This window comes from Nanorana parkeri, unplaced genomic scaffold, assembly GCF_000935625.1.
Source record: "Nanorana parkeri isolate BGI_ZX_2015 unplaced genomic scaffold, ASM93562v1 scaffold3233, whole genome shotgun sequence".
Lineage (NCBI taxonomy): Eukaryota > Metazoa > Chordata > Amphibia > Anura > Dicroglossidae > Nanorana > Nanorana parkeri.
In genome coordinates, this window is record NW_017309501.1 from 50,867 (window position 1) to 63,963 (window position 13,097).

Here is a 13,097-nt window from a genome sequence, read left to right on the forward strand (position 1 = left end):
GTAGTCACCTGCAACTTCCTCCGTCCACTTCAGCTGCCATAGGCTAGGAATAAGACTGCAGGGCTACCATTGACAGAGAAAGAGCGGGTCCTGAAGTGAGGGCACAAGGAGGCAGCTGGGCATCATGCTGGACTGGAGGCGTCACCCGAGACTAGATCCTCCCCCCACCGCTGGCCTCTGCACTGTAAGTCACACCGCTGTTCTCTGCACTCTGCATCACACCCTGACCACTGCGTCACACCGCTGACCTCAGCACTGTGCATCACAGCGCTGCCCTCTGCGTCACAAACCCAGCTAGGGAGAACCCCTCCTACTACCAGCATGTCCGCCTTTTGTCGTAAAGCGGTACTAAGAGCATGATCATAACCACAGAGGGGTGGAACCCTTTAATGGACTTCAAAAAAAGGATTTGACGATAAGTACTATACATACTAATTTTCTTTGAGGGACATGGAAATTCTTTAACCTTCAGGATATCCAGAAGCAGTCCAAACACAGAGGTCAAGCACAGCAAACCAACGCATTCAGGCCCAAACAGATAACTAGGGAATGCCTGCAGCTCAAAGAACCATGTGCAGGACTTTGCACCTGAAGCTGGCATCAGATGAGACTGAAACATCACCCTGGTAAAACTTGCCAACCTGCAAACCGAAGACAAGGTGGCAGCCTAGCAAATTTGCAAAACAGTTGCTTGATGCCAAAAAGTGCTAACCGATCTAGTAGAGACTGCGCCTTGAGACCATAAGCTGGGGTGAATGCCTGTCTAAGCCACCTAGAGCTAGGAGCCAGTGCACCATTACAGGGTCTATCTGGAATGACAAAAAGGAATCAGTCTTTCAGAAAGAAGCAGTGTTTGAGAGTTAAGTTGAAGAGCCTGAAACACAATCTGATAATGAAAGGAAATTTATTGTTGGTGAAAGGGGCTGGGCACAGGAACAGAAGAATAATGTCCTAGCTAAGGTGAAAACACAGAAACTACTCACAGACATGACAGCTAAAACAAACACCACCATGTAGGTGGGAGTGGAGAGAGGAAGGTCTCTAATGGGTTCAAATGTTGCTTTCTGAAGAGCAGAAAGAACCAGATTCAGGTCGCACAGAGTCTCTCACACCAGACTCTGAAGCTGCTAACGCCATGCACCAATCAGAAAAGGAATCTGCAAGAGAGGGCTTGGAAAGGTGCTTGGGGTGACTACAATCAGAGTAAGCAAATAACTGAGTTATTAGGTCCATAAATTATTTGGAAAAAACCTTAGCTCGAAGGGGAAAGTATTCAGCCACACGCGACAGAGTTAAAGAGGACCTCAAGGATGGGATAGACTTCAAGAACAGCAGGAATTCTTGGAACATCAGGCAGCAGCCTTGGAGCCGTAGAGTGTGAGCTGGAGGCACCCAGCACAGCACGACTGTCCCCCCATATCTAGAATCGCATGGTGTTAAGCAATGTATAGGCTCAGGGTAAGAGGCAAGGCCTCAAATATTCATGAAGCCCAGATGGATGGTAGCAGGTGAGGGTCAGGTGACCAGAGGTGAACAAAATCATTGTAGGTGGGCAGCAGGAATGGACTGAAGTTCCACCTAGTATTTGCAAGCAGGAGCAGCAGCATGAAGATGCTTCTTCAATGCTGTATGGTGAGAAAAAAAGCGTAGAATGCACGTAGCGCCCCAAAGCATTAACCCCATCAGTGGCAAAATTGGCAGTAATGAGGAACAATGGCATCCAGCAACTTAAAGGGTACTCCCACTTTCCGAGGTAAATTTGACAAAATGCAATTACCCCCACCAATCTGCCCCCCCTTTCCAGCTGTATACTGGCAGCTGCAGAGGGAAATGACCACTCAAAAAGGTAAGAGCAGCGGGGGTAATTCCATTTTCTCAAACTCGCCTGGGAAAGTGGAATTACTCTTTAATCATGAGGAAGCTCCCGATGCTCAGCCCAAACAGCTTACACACCAAGTGAATCTTTGGATGCTAGCGAGTCTGGTCCTAAAAAGCACTGGTAATGGAAATTGCCCCACACGGAGACCAGTGCCCCTAAAGGTCACATCCAGGCTATCCCCACAATGACCAGTCCAGCGGGGCCTGGACATGGTACTCTGAAAGCCAGGCTGAGAACGACCACAAAAAACTGAAGAATTAAAAAAAAGTGTTAGCTAACAATTAGGTTAGTCTTAAAGTCTGTAAACCTGAAGAAAAATGTCCACTCTCCTAGGACACTAGCAAAAAAACGAGGCATCCTGATATTTTTTGTTTGCCAGTGTCTAATCTTCCTCTAAGCAGCAGTATATCCAAAGGGTAAAGATGTTTCTGTTTCCCTCAATAGATGAGAAAAACAGATATATTGGGAGGATGGGTGGTGTTGTGCAGATAAGGATAACTTTTCTTATTTTGTTCTTCACAGGGTTACCTGGAATTCTGATTAACTGTTAATACATTTTATTTAGTACATTTTTCTCCTTTAGAACAGAGATACACCTACTGTACATATGAAGATAAACAAACAAACAAGAGAGATCATTACTTGTACAGCTTCTTCCAGAGAACACCAGGTACTCGAAAACCCTCATCGAACTCTACATCACTGTCCTCTGACTCCTCAACGGTTATAAGCTGCTCTGCTTCTTTAGCTAGCTGCTTTTGCCAATGTCTGAAAAGATACAGTAAATAAAAGCAAACAGATATCAGGACCCTTCTTAAAGAAAAAAAACAAAAACATTGGACACACACCTCAAATGAACTTACCGAAGGCGATGCTTGTAAAACTTAAAATTTCCATCATCTCTACACCGTCTACCTTTTGCCGAGTTAGACAACTCTCCCTCCTCTTCATCAGAGCTTGGAAGAAACTCTGTATCTATAACCGTATGCCGAGGCCTTTTTGCAGTTGCTTTCTGAGGCAGAGGTTTCAACTCATAATCAGAGCCTGGGCTATCCTGCACCCATTCATCGTCATCATCCAAACTCTCCTCTTTTATCTCAGTTTTGTGAACAGATCCCTCACTGTCGTCATCTTCTTGGCAACCTTGTTCAGGTATAGAATTTGTTCTTTTACGTGGGATTCCTGTACTGAACTGAGTCTGGAAAGCTTTTTTTTGTAATTTCCTCATCTTTTTTTTCAATCTCTTCTCAGCATTTGGAATAGTTACATTTTCATTTGCTTTATGTAATTTTGTAGAGTCTTCTTGCACTACTTGTTTCTTTTTTTTGGGAGTAATGCTACATTTTCTATAAGCTGCCATTTGTGCTTGATCAGCAAGGTACTTTTCAAAGTCTGAGGAATCGTTTAGCATCAGGCGTCGTGGTTTGCGCTCTTCTTTTGGGGGAATTTTTGTGCCAAATGGGGTCATCTGTCCAGTACGGATAAGATCTTCCCACTCGCTATCTTGACAAGGCATCAACATACTACCGAGTGAAGTGGCCAACACATCTGGCAAATGTTGAATATTAAATGTGTACATATTTGAATTTAAAAGATAGAGAAAAAAAAAAACACAATCAAAAGAAAAACAAAAATAGCAGCATGTTCAATCACCTAAACAAATTCCCAATGTTAAAAGACTGAACCCTGAACTGATTGGATACGACGAACGGTAGCCTCAATAACAGTCAAAATTAGCAATATTACCTCAGATATACAGTCGGTATATCCTAATGTTTATTGATTATTGTATGGTTTTATTGATGTCAAACATTATTCTAAATGTTCTCATTCAAAAACGTATTTGAAAACTAAATTGGAAATACTGTGTTTCACTTTCAGAAATAGGACTACTTTGTGCCAATACCGAGATGTCTTTACACAGCCCATGTAATTGTAGAGTGTAAATCTGCTATACTTTTCCACGAGTGGAGATGACTAAGAAAATCACCTTCTACATCACCTAAATCATCTTGGTTAAGATCCATCTCCTCTTGGCTTTCTCCCAACACTGTAGCCAGGCGTCTCTGTTTAGCTTTGATTTTCCTCAGTTGCTGCTCCTGACATGTAAAAAAAAAAAATAATAAAAAAAAATAAAACTTAGCCATGAATTGTGACCAGTTGCTAATAAGATTTGGTCACCAAACCATTCACTTCAGCAACAAATCTTCCCCTAAGAATATATGTGCATTATATTTTAGGAATGTTATTTATCTATAAAAGCCTCTTTTGTGGAGGCATCGAAAAGGCCTGAGACTGCTTCTGGATGCCACCATCTTCAATTGCATACCAACGCCAGCAAAACCCCATTTTTACTAAAGTGTGAAGAAAAGCTCGCAGTGCGTACTGAAGCCAAGGCTAGCTTAAATTGCAGATAAACAGAGAAGATGCTTTTCATGTAAAGATTGATATGCTTTTACTATAGCCCATGAATGGGATATGCGGCCTCACTGGCCAATAACGAGCAGGGGATCTTGGCACATCTCACTCAGGAAGCATCTGCATAACAGAGCTGAGTACAGAATAAAGTATATCTTTATATTATGCATATGTATTCCTTCAGATCAGATCATCTCTCCCTCTCCAATTGATATGGGTATACCTATTCTCAACAAAGCTGGCAATAAAGAGTAGGGTGGATGAGAAACTCTTCTAACGTGGTTGTGTAAATATGAGCTTCAACTATTGGGCTCTGTATTTAGGCTAGTGTCAGCAAAAAACACTAAGGATATGACTAGAAAACACATGAAAAAGGGAGAAAAAAATTTGCAAGTCAAACATGTAAAAAATATTAATAAGCAATATTTCAAATCTAGCAAGAAAAAAACAAGTAAAAAGTTTTAAAATGTTACTTTTTATTTAATAAAACACTATAGATTCATTTTGAACAAACGTATAACCTATTGACCTTGTAGGACTTTGATGTGTAACATTTAAGAACTGTTCATACTACTGGAATGCCCAATCAGTAGGTAACTAGGTAACATGAGGTTTGTGGATTGCACAGCTATAGCGCCACAATATAACTATAGGACTGCTTAGCATTGGGTGTGAACGACTTCTGTAGACTTCTGTAGACCACTGCTTCAATACAGAGAGAAAGGGTCCTTCTCAGCAGCATGCTAGCAGTGGACAGGCTTTTCTATTCAGACTGTGGCTGCTTACACATATCTGGTTTTGATGCACGTAGAAAATATTTCACTTACTGAAACTGAAAGTTTAATTCAGCTTTAAAGTATATGTCCCCTAATACATGCCTACAATAGTTAAAAATTATTGCCTTGAAATTAGCGAACTCGCCCAGCCCATTTAACGGCCTACTGCAGCTCTCCTCGCCCCACCCCTTGGGATTTAGGCTCAACATTGGCGCAAAACTGCAGGTTGCTAGGGTGACCTCTACCCTTTCCCTTCCCCTCTGACACCGGTGATTGGGGACCCAGATTTTCCTCCAGGCTTAGAAAGCAGATACTTGCGATGACTGCTGACCAAAAATACATTTTGACTGCTGGACCTTTACTCCAATAACCAATGCCTTCACAGGAGGCACTAAGGACTATAGTGGATCCACTTCTAGATTGTTGGAGTTCATATGAGTTCAGACATTGTTCTCTATCCCAAGAACCCCAGACATGGACATGGCTGCTCACTGTGTTGGAGACCATGTTTAAAAACAGTCTTCTGACCTGATACACTATATCCATAATAGCGGCAAGGGCATGTATTTTAGTACATGGGCATCAACCACTGGTGCCAACCATGAGGCTTTGGTTCTCCAAATATAATGAGTTATACAAAATGGTGGACATGACTTCTATGATACACAATACTGAAGAAACATTTCAGATCTACGTGGAGAGCTTGCTAGCCTGGTCCTGTTTACCACCAACACTGACCACCTAGGTCCTGACCCCCCCCCCCCACCCCCAAAAAAAACCCCAGGGATAATTTCCCTCACTTTGGAGAAATTTAATCTTAATTTATTTTGTGTCTACAGTGCAAGAAGCACTTTAAAGGCTACACGTGCTACTTTTCAATTATTTAAAAAAAAAAAGACCTTTTCAGGTCCAGGATGACTTGAAACTATGTCAACAAAGAGGACATTGTGGGCACAGAACTCAGAAATGTGCTGCCTACACCTTGGATTGTCTCAATGGTTTTTCTGGCAGTTTTCCTCTTATTTTTATTGATTGTGTGATAGCAGGCAGATGCTCCAACTTACAACTCTGAAAATACGAGCTGAAGTTTTATCTGATTAATCCGATTATATTTTTTCTTCCCTAGTTCCTCCTATTCCGCCTCATCAGCATGGTAGTTCATTTTTTTTACAATAAAACCTTGTTATTTTCATTACACATCTTATTTTAGACCAGGTGACAGGATAACAGGGTCTCTTTGCTTCTCCATGTAATGTAGGCAGATCATGGCTGGTGGAAGAGCCTGGCAGGGTGCTGTATTTAGCTTCCTAAAAACATCATAGCACCTTGCCTCAGTACTCCTCTCAAGAGTCTTCAGTCCTCATGCAAGCAGTGGGCAGGCTCTTGGGAGGAGTTAAGCAAATATCAAAATGCCTTGATGGGTGGATGTCAGTTTGGAGGAGCGGAGCTCCTAGACCAGTGGTGGCGAACCTTGGCACTCCAGCTGTTTTGGAACTACAAGTCCCATGAGGCATTGCAAGGCTCTGACAGCAACAGACATAACTCCCAGAGGCAGATGCATGTTGGGATTTGTAGTTTTAGCACAGCTGGAGTGCCAAGGTTCGCCACCGCTGTCCTAGACCATACAGAGACTGCAGGTATACCTTGGAAATTAAGCATCTTTTTCTTTAACCCTTTAGCTGCCAAGCCCTCAGAAACATTTTACAAATCAGCTGGCCACGCCATTTTTGCAATTTTTCCCATTGATTTGATGTTCAACTGCTGCGTTGCTAGCGTTTGTAAAAGACCCCCCAAACCATATATTTTCTGAAAGCGCAGGACCAGTAGAATAAAAAGATGGTGATACTAAATTTGTAGGCCGTGCGATAATTGCGCAAATGTTTCTCAAATTAATGTTAAACCGATAAAAATACACAATTCAATTGTTAAAACACACCAAAATCAGTATCCGTGCACAAAAAATATATATTTTCTCACTAAATCTAACAGATAAAACTGTATTGAGTTAATAAGTAACAAATATTTGCAAATTTGAAATTGCGCCTTTTTGCGAAAAGGTAAAAAAATTAAGGTAGGCAAAACTGTAAATAAGCGACTTATGTTAAAAATTATTCTTACGCCGTGTTGGTGTTTGTGTTGTGATAAAATGATACAGGTGTATATTTAATTGCAACATAAGGTATCACAACGCACGGCAATGCGTCACAAAGCTTTGCCATGCGCTGCCACAAACCTCATCCCTGCATGGAGCAGCTTCCTTCAGGCAGGGATGAGAGACTCCAGATGCCGGCAGCAGCGGTGCCGGACCGTATGCCTTACGTCGGTGGCAGCGAAAGGGTTAAAGCAAGGACTGCTATTTTAATATACTATAGAAGCTGAAATGCACAGGTACTCTTTTAGGAGAATTGATGTGAACCCTGAATTGGTGATTAACCCTTTAAAGTCTGATTATACAAGTCCTACCATATATATTACCTATTAGGCTAGCATGATATAGACATGAAAATAAACATTGTATATATTATAAATTAAAATTCAGGCCCCACCCAGGGCTAGCCCCAGAAGCTAGCCAGAATGCTTTAGACATGCAAGAAAAATAAGTCAAGATGCTTAGCTGCACCTTCTCAGACTCCCAGGAGTAATAGTATGTATGCAGAAAACAGGCATGTACAGCAATCTTTGTGAAGCATTATGGCTACCCCAGCAGTAGTTGAAATGTGTACAAAGAAATATCCTCTTTAGGTCTTCCTCAGCGAAGTCACTGGGTTCTGAGAATATAGTCAATTTGTTTATACAAAACACATAAATCCGCAGGTTACTTTTCAAATTACAAAAGGTATCTCCTATGTACTACATCAAAATTAAACTGTCTAAAAGACAATACTACAAAGAATCAATACAAACTTTATTATGTTTTTGCCGTTTTACAGACTCCAGTTTTCGAGCAACCTCTTTGGAGACTACAGCTTGCGGAGCAAGCTGTTCAATGATTTTGTCGATTTGGCGCAAGGAGGTGACACAGTAACTGTGAAGAAAACAGAAAATTAGGTCAGTCTGATCGTGCTTAAAGACAAAAAAAGTATTACACCTTAATATCTCTTTATGTTCCTGTACCTCTCATGTTATGATTTGTGAATGATTTTTGCTCATAAATGCTTCCTGCTCTTCCACTATAGTGTTATATGCTAAAATACTGTCGAAGAGTAACTGCCTCAGCACAAATGTCTTCACACAGAAAAATACGGCAAGGGGGGAGGGGGGCTGTTACTAACTGCTGATTACCAAGAGCATTGGGTCTAACTGTGGTGCCTATTGGTCCAACAAGAGACACACCGCACAATTGCTGTTAAAAGGAAAATACAGGAAAATGGAGGCTGTTAGGCTGGGCACACACCTTACAACCATCGCAAGACTTGTCTTGCGATGGTTGTAAGGTAATTTAAAAAATGTACGATCTGCCTATCTTGGACAGGCAGATCGTACTTCCGATGATCGCAAGCCCGCCCCGCTGAGGGGCAGGCTTCCGATGACCGCAATGCTGAACGGGCAGTGTGCGCTTGCGCACACCGGCTTGTCCGCCTTTTATCTTACGAGCATGCTACACACCCGCCGAAAATCGTACGATTCTCATCGGGTTTTCGAACATGTTCCTAAGATAAAAGTCGTGGAACCTTACAGTAGCAGAGGTCGCACGACTCCCACGCACCTTACGATAATCGTACGATCACGAGATTTCCCGCGATTATCGTACGATTATCGTAAGGTGGTGTGGGCACCTTAAGTATGTCTTTCTGACTCCATGTCCATTTCTGAGACTTCAATTGGGTTTTAAATTGGACCTCACAGTAGCTTTACAAGTCGCAATATACAGCATAAAATATACATTAAAGTAATATTAAAGTCTAATTGAGGATATGGTATGTTGACTATGAATAGGAAGTGAGAAAAATCACCTCCTGTTTATTCATAGCTGTAGTAATAGTAAACATACTATATTCTCGAGTTATCAATGAACAGGAACACTCATAAAGTATTCCTGTTCATTGAAAACAGGGGATACAGAAAAAGAGATTGAGGACTCTTGTGTTCGCAATCTCTTTTTCTATTTTAAAAGGGAAATATCAGGTCTGTTTAGACCCCCCAATATTTCCCCGAAGTCCCTAACAGTAAAGTAAAAAAACAAACAAATATTTAATAAAAAATACATACAAATTTTTAAAAATGTGAAAAAATTAAAATAAAAACATTTTTGGTTTCGGCCTGATAATTTATTTTATTTCAGTGCACTTCTAATTATTATTATTATTAGTAAGACTGGAGTTAGGCTTTAAGGACTAATGTTTAATGAGAGAAAGTTTTCTTTTGTTGCTGTATATGTACATTTCACTTTTTTTATGCAGACTTGTAAAGTTATAGATTGCATCAAAGTATAATTCCAGACATTGTCAGATTTTTATTGATCTCTATGTCCATGTTGCAAGATTATCCTGTCACTGGGACAGGAAGTTTTCTGTAGTTGTCCATACAGCTGGCTCCTAAAAAAAATCCTGCAGGCTCCTAGATTGGACAGGCTCCTAGATTGGACAGACTGACTTTGTAATACTAAAACGTACCAGAACAATATAAACTTCATACTACAACACCTGTGCTGAAAAGATATGCAATATTTTAATTGGAGTTCAAATTATGGATGCACAGATACCAAGTACCGTACTTAGTACAAGTACTGATACTTTTCCTGCATGGTAGTAGAGGTTATCTATATTTCCCCAACAGAGCACCACTCCGCAGTTTGCGTGTAGTGCAGCAGGGAGAGAAGCCAGTCCAGAGTTTCTGTCTGGCCCAGTCAGTGCTTCACCTGCACCCTAATGAGCATTACCAGGTAATCTGGGAGTAATGGTGCCCACACACCTTACAATTTATCTACAGATTTTCTGTGGTCAGATGGAAAAGGTGCAACAGATTCCTCCATCTACATTAAACTGTGTGGATGGAGTAATCTCCACCTGGGCCAATCTGTTGCACTTTTTCCATCTGACCACAGAAAATCTGCAGATAAATTGTAAGGTGTGTGGGCACCTTTAGTTGGAACTGGGCTGGAGAGACCAGCAGCAGTCAGGGATAGTGCAAACACTTATTTATACGAGATTGAAAGGACTTCTCAAAAAGGACTATAACTTCATTTGAAAGGTCTGTGCATCCATTTGTTTTGTTTTCCTTGGGAACAAGTGACATCATTGCATTTAAGTTGTGCCTTTTTTTGAAAACGCTCAGTTTAGCAAGGACTTTTGTTTGCTTATTTTTATTTTTGCCTGTTGTGCCAGACCTATTAAAAAAAAGGCAAAGGACTTTATTTTTGAACAATATTGCATCATTGTGTGGTGTTTCCAAATTTTTTTATGGTCATGTTACAGTTTTCTAAAACAATAAAGACTAATGATTTCAGGACAGTGGTGGAGCACCAGTGCCCAGTCGCAGCTGCAACCCTGGTAGTTCTCGTGAAAATGCCAAGTATCGGCACAGGTATCTGTGCATCCCTAATCCAAACCATATACTAATCTTTCTGCCAACAGAGTGACTGCAAGAAGAAGCGGAAGCATCTGGAAACACAACGTCAACATAATTCTATGTTATAAAAAGCAAAAGTAACTATGGACTAGAAGACTAAACAATCTCTGTTATACACTCAGAGATCGATTTATCAATGTTTAAACCAAGACTGACAACTCTCACCCTAGATTCACACATTTTTCTAATCAAACCTTATGTGAAACTTGGACGTAACGTGTGTGACTGGGGTGAAACACTGATACACTCTTTTAGATTGTAACCTCTCCCAAGCAGGGCACACCTAAAACTGGTTTTAGATTGTACTGTAAGTGTAGTGTCACCATTTATTTTGTAAAGCGCAGCCCAATCTGCTGGTGCTATATAAATCCTGTATTAGAATAATAATACAGACCCCCTAGGCTGCAAACCTAAGGGCAAGTCTACCAAACTCCCATATGTTAGCAAGCATTGTAACCTGTTCCCAGAGGCATAGCGCATAAATGATTAAGCCAACTCCGCTGGGCTGTAGTGAAAGTGTGCTCACTGTCAAAATTTACAATCAGGCATTGGTGGGACGGCTACTGATCATGCGAGCACTGTGACAGCCAATCACACCTCTGACTTCTGGTGTAACAGCCATATATACAGGGCAGCAGGGAGTCAGTGGTAAAGTGGTTAAAGTGAATGTGCCCATTGTTCGTGCAGAGCCAAGCAACAGGTGCACTTTAATGGAGACCTCCATAAACGCATATACTTACCTTCCTTTTGCTCCCGTCACTCTGTTCAGTTATCTGGATCAAATGCAAAGCCCTGCATAGGGTAAGAATTGCTGGAGTGGTAGGTTATACAGGGCTATCGAACTTCCATGTGACAGCACTGATTGGCCCATCTCCATACCTGGAAGTAATGGGTATCTCCTTTGGCTCTCATCGGAGAGTAGCACTTGTATTTTTTTCATTCACGGATCTTCTAATAGAATCTGTGAATGAATGATGCAGCTGTGGAGAGAAGAACCCCGCATCTCCCTTGAAATGGAAAATCCCAAGTTTACTTGAATCAGAGTGTAATGTTGCCGACAAGCATTCGTTTTAGGTCAACATTTGTCCTTCGCTGATCTGCCCATCCGTCTTACCGTAACTCATCCAAAAGATCTTGTTTTTCCTTTTCTGCTTCTGCTATCTGCGTGCCCCGAGTGGCCTCATTAATGGCATTGTCCACTTGCTGAAGGACTCCACGCTCCAATACATCCTGATCATATACCGCCAAGCCCAATCCATGCAATTCCGAAGCTTGATCAGTGGCTTCCACGGCCTGGATTTGATTGCGGTCAATCTGTAGGATGCCCTGTTGTTTCTGCACTCCCATTTCTCCAGGGCAAATAGATGAAATATGTGCAGAACTACAAGATGGCCCAGGAGAATCATGGCTGCTCTGTGACTTCGCACTGTCTGATGATGTTGTTGGTTGTTTCACATTAGAGATTTCATCTGGCATTCTGTATGAAAACAAAGACACAGGAAAGCTCAGTACATATAGCGTCTCATAAAAACAGTATAAGGCTCTGCATTCAGTGTTGTCGCTTTAGCCGAGCCGGCAACCCTATTGTTTTTGGAGAATTCCTAGCTGCTCCCTAGCTCGGGGAATTTCCGTGTTATAACCTAATGTACGACGTCAGCACGCTACGAACAGCGGTACGTGCTGTACGTCAAAACAACGCGAGAACACCTGGCCCATTTAGGACGGTAGTAGCTAGTTCCTATCCTGCAGATTGCCCTGTGATGTCACAGGAAACATGTGACCAGGAAGCAAGAACTAGTAGCCGGAAACTCTAATGAATGGGAACTGCTACATTGGTAAGGAGGCTGCAAGCAGATCGCACGTTTGTTTCCTGTAGGTCTCCCTCTCTTCCCCTCTCACTCCCTCTGTCCATCTTCTTTTACATTATATCCTCTCTATGCCTTTTACTCTGTATGCCCCTCCCTCCTCTCTTTCTGTATACTCCCCCATCTTGTCCTGTATACCCTCTCTCTCTCTGTATACTCCCCCTTTCTGTATACCCTCTCTCTCTCTTTATATAGCCCTCTCTGTATACCCCCTCTCGCCCTGTATGCCCCCTCTCTCTCTCTCTCTCTGTATGCCCTCTCTCTCTCTCTCTCTCTGTACGCTCTCTCTCTCTCTCTCTGTATACCCTCTCTCTCTCTCTGTATACCCTCTCTCTGTATATTCTCTCTCTCTATTCACTCCCTCTCTGTGTATACACTCCCTTTCTGTGTATACACTCCCTCTCTGTGTATACACTCCCTCTCTGTGTATACACTCCCTCTCTGTGTATACACTCCCTCTCTGTGTATACCCCCTCTCTGTGTATACCCCCTCTCTGTGTATACTCTCTCTCTAGAGAGAGGGGTATATATATATATGTACACCCTCCCTCCCTCTCTCTCTCTCTCTCTGTACACCCTCTCTCTCTCTCT

At 41.9% G+C, this 13,097-nt stretch overlaps 1 protein-coding gene across 1 annotated transcript in view; it reads right to left on the reverse strand.

The window, feature by feature from the left end:
- Positions 1–12,163, reverse strand: part of ERCC6 (ERCC excision repair 6, chromatin remodeling factor) — a 46,305-nt gene extending 34,142 nt beyond the window's left edge. The window contains exons 1-5 of the mRNA XM_018574790.1: positions 11,756–12,163; positions 7,978–8,098; positions 3,870–3,978; positions 2,743–3,427; positions 2,522–2,647 (exon numbers count right to left, since the gene is read on the reverse strand). Coding sequence (XP_018430292.1) covers positions 2,522–2,647; positions 2,743–3,427; positions 3,870–3,978; positions 7,978–8,098; positions 11,756–12,117 — 1,403 coding nt within the window. The 5' untranslated portion in view covers positions 12,118–12,163. The remainder of the gene's footprint in view (positions 1–2,521; positions 2,648–2,742; positions 3,428–3,869; positions 3,979–7,977; positions 8,099–11,755) is intronic.
- Positions 12,164–13,097: the final 934 nt, after the last annotated feature.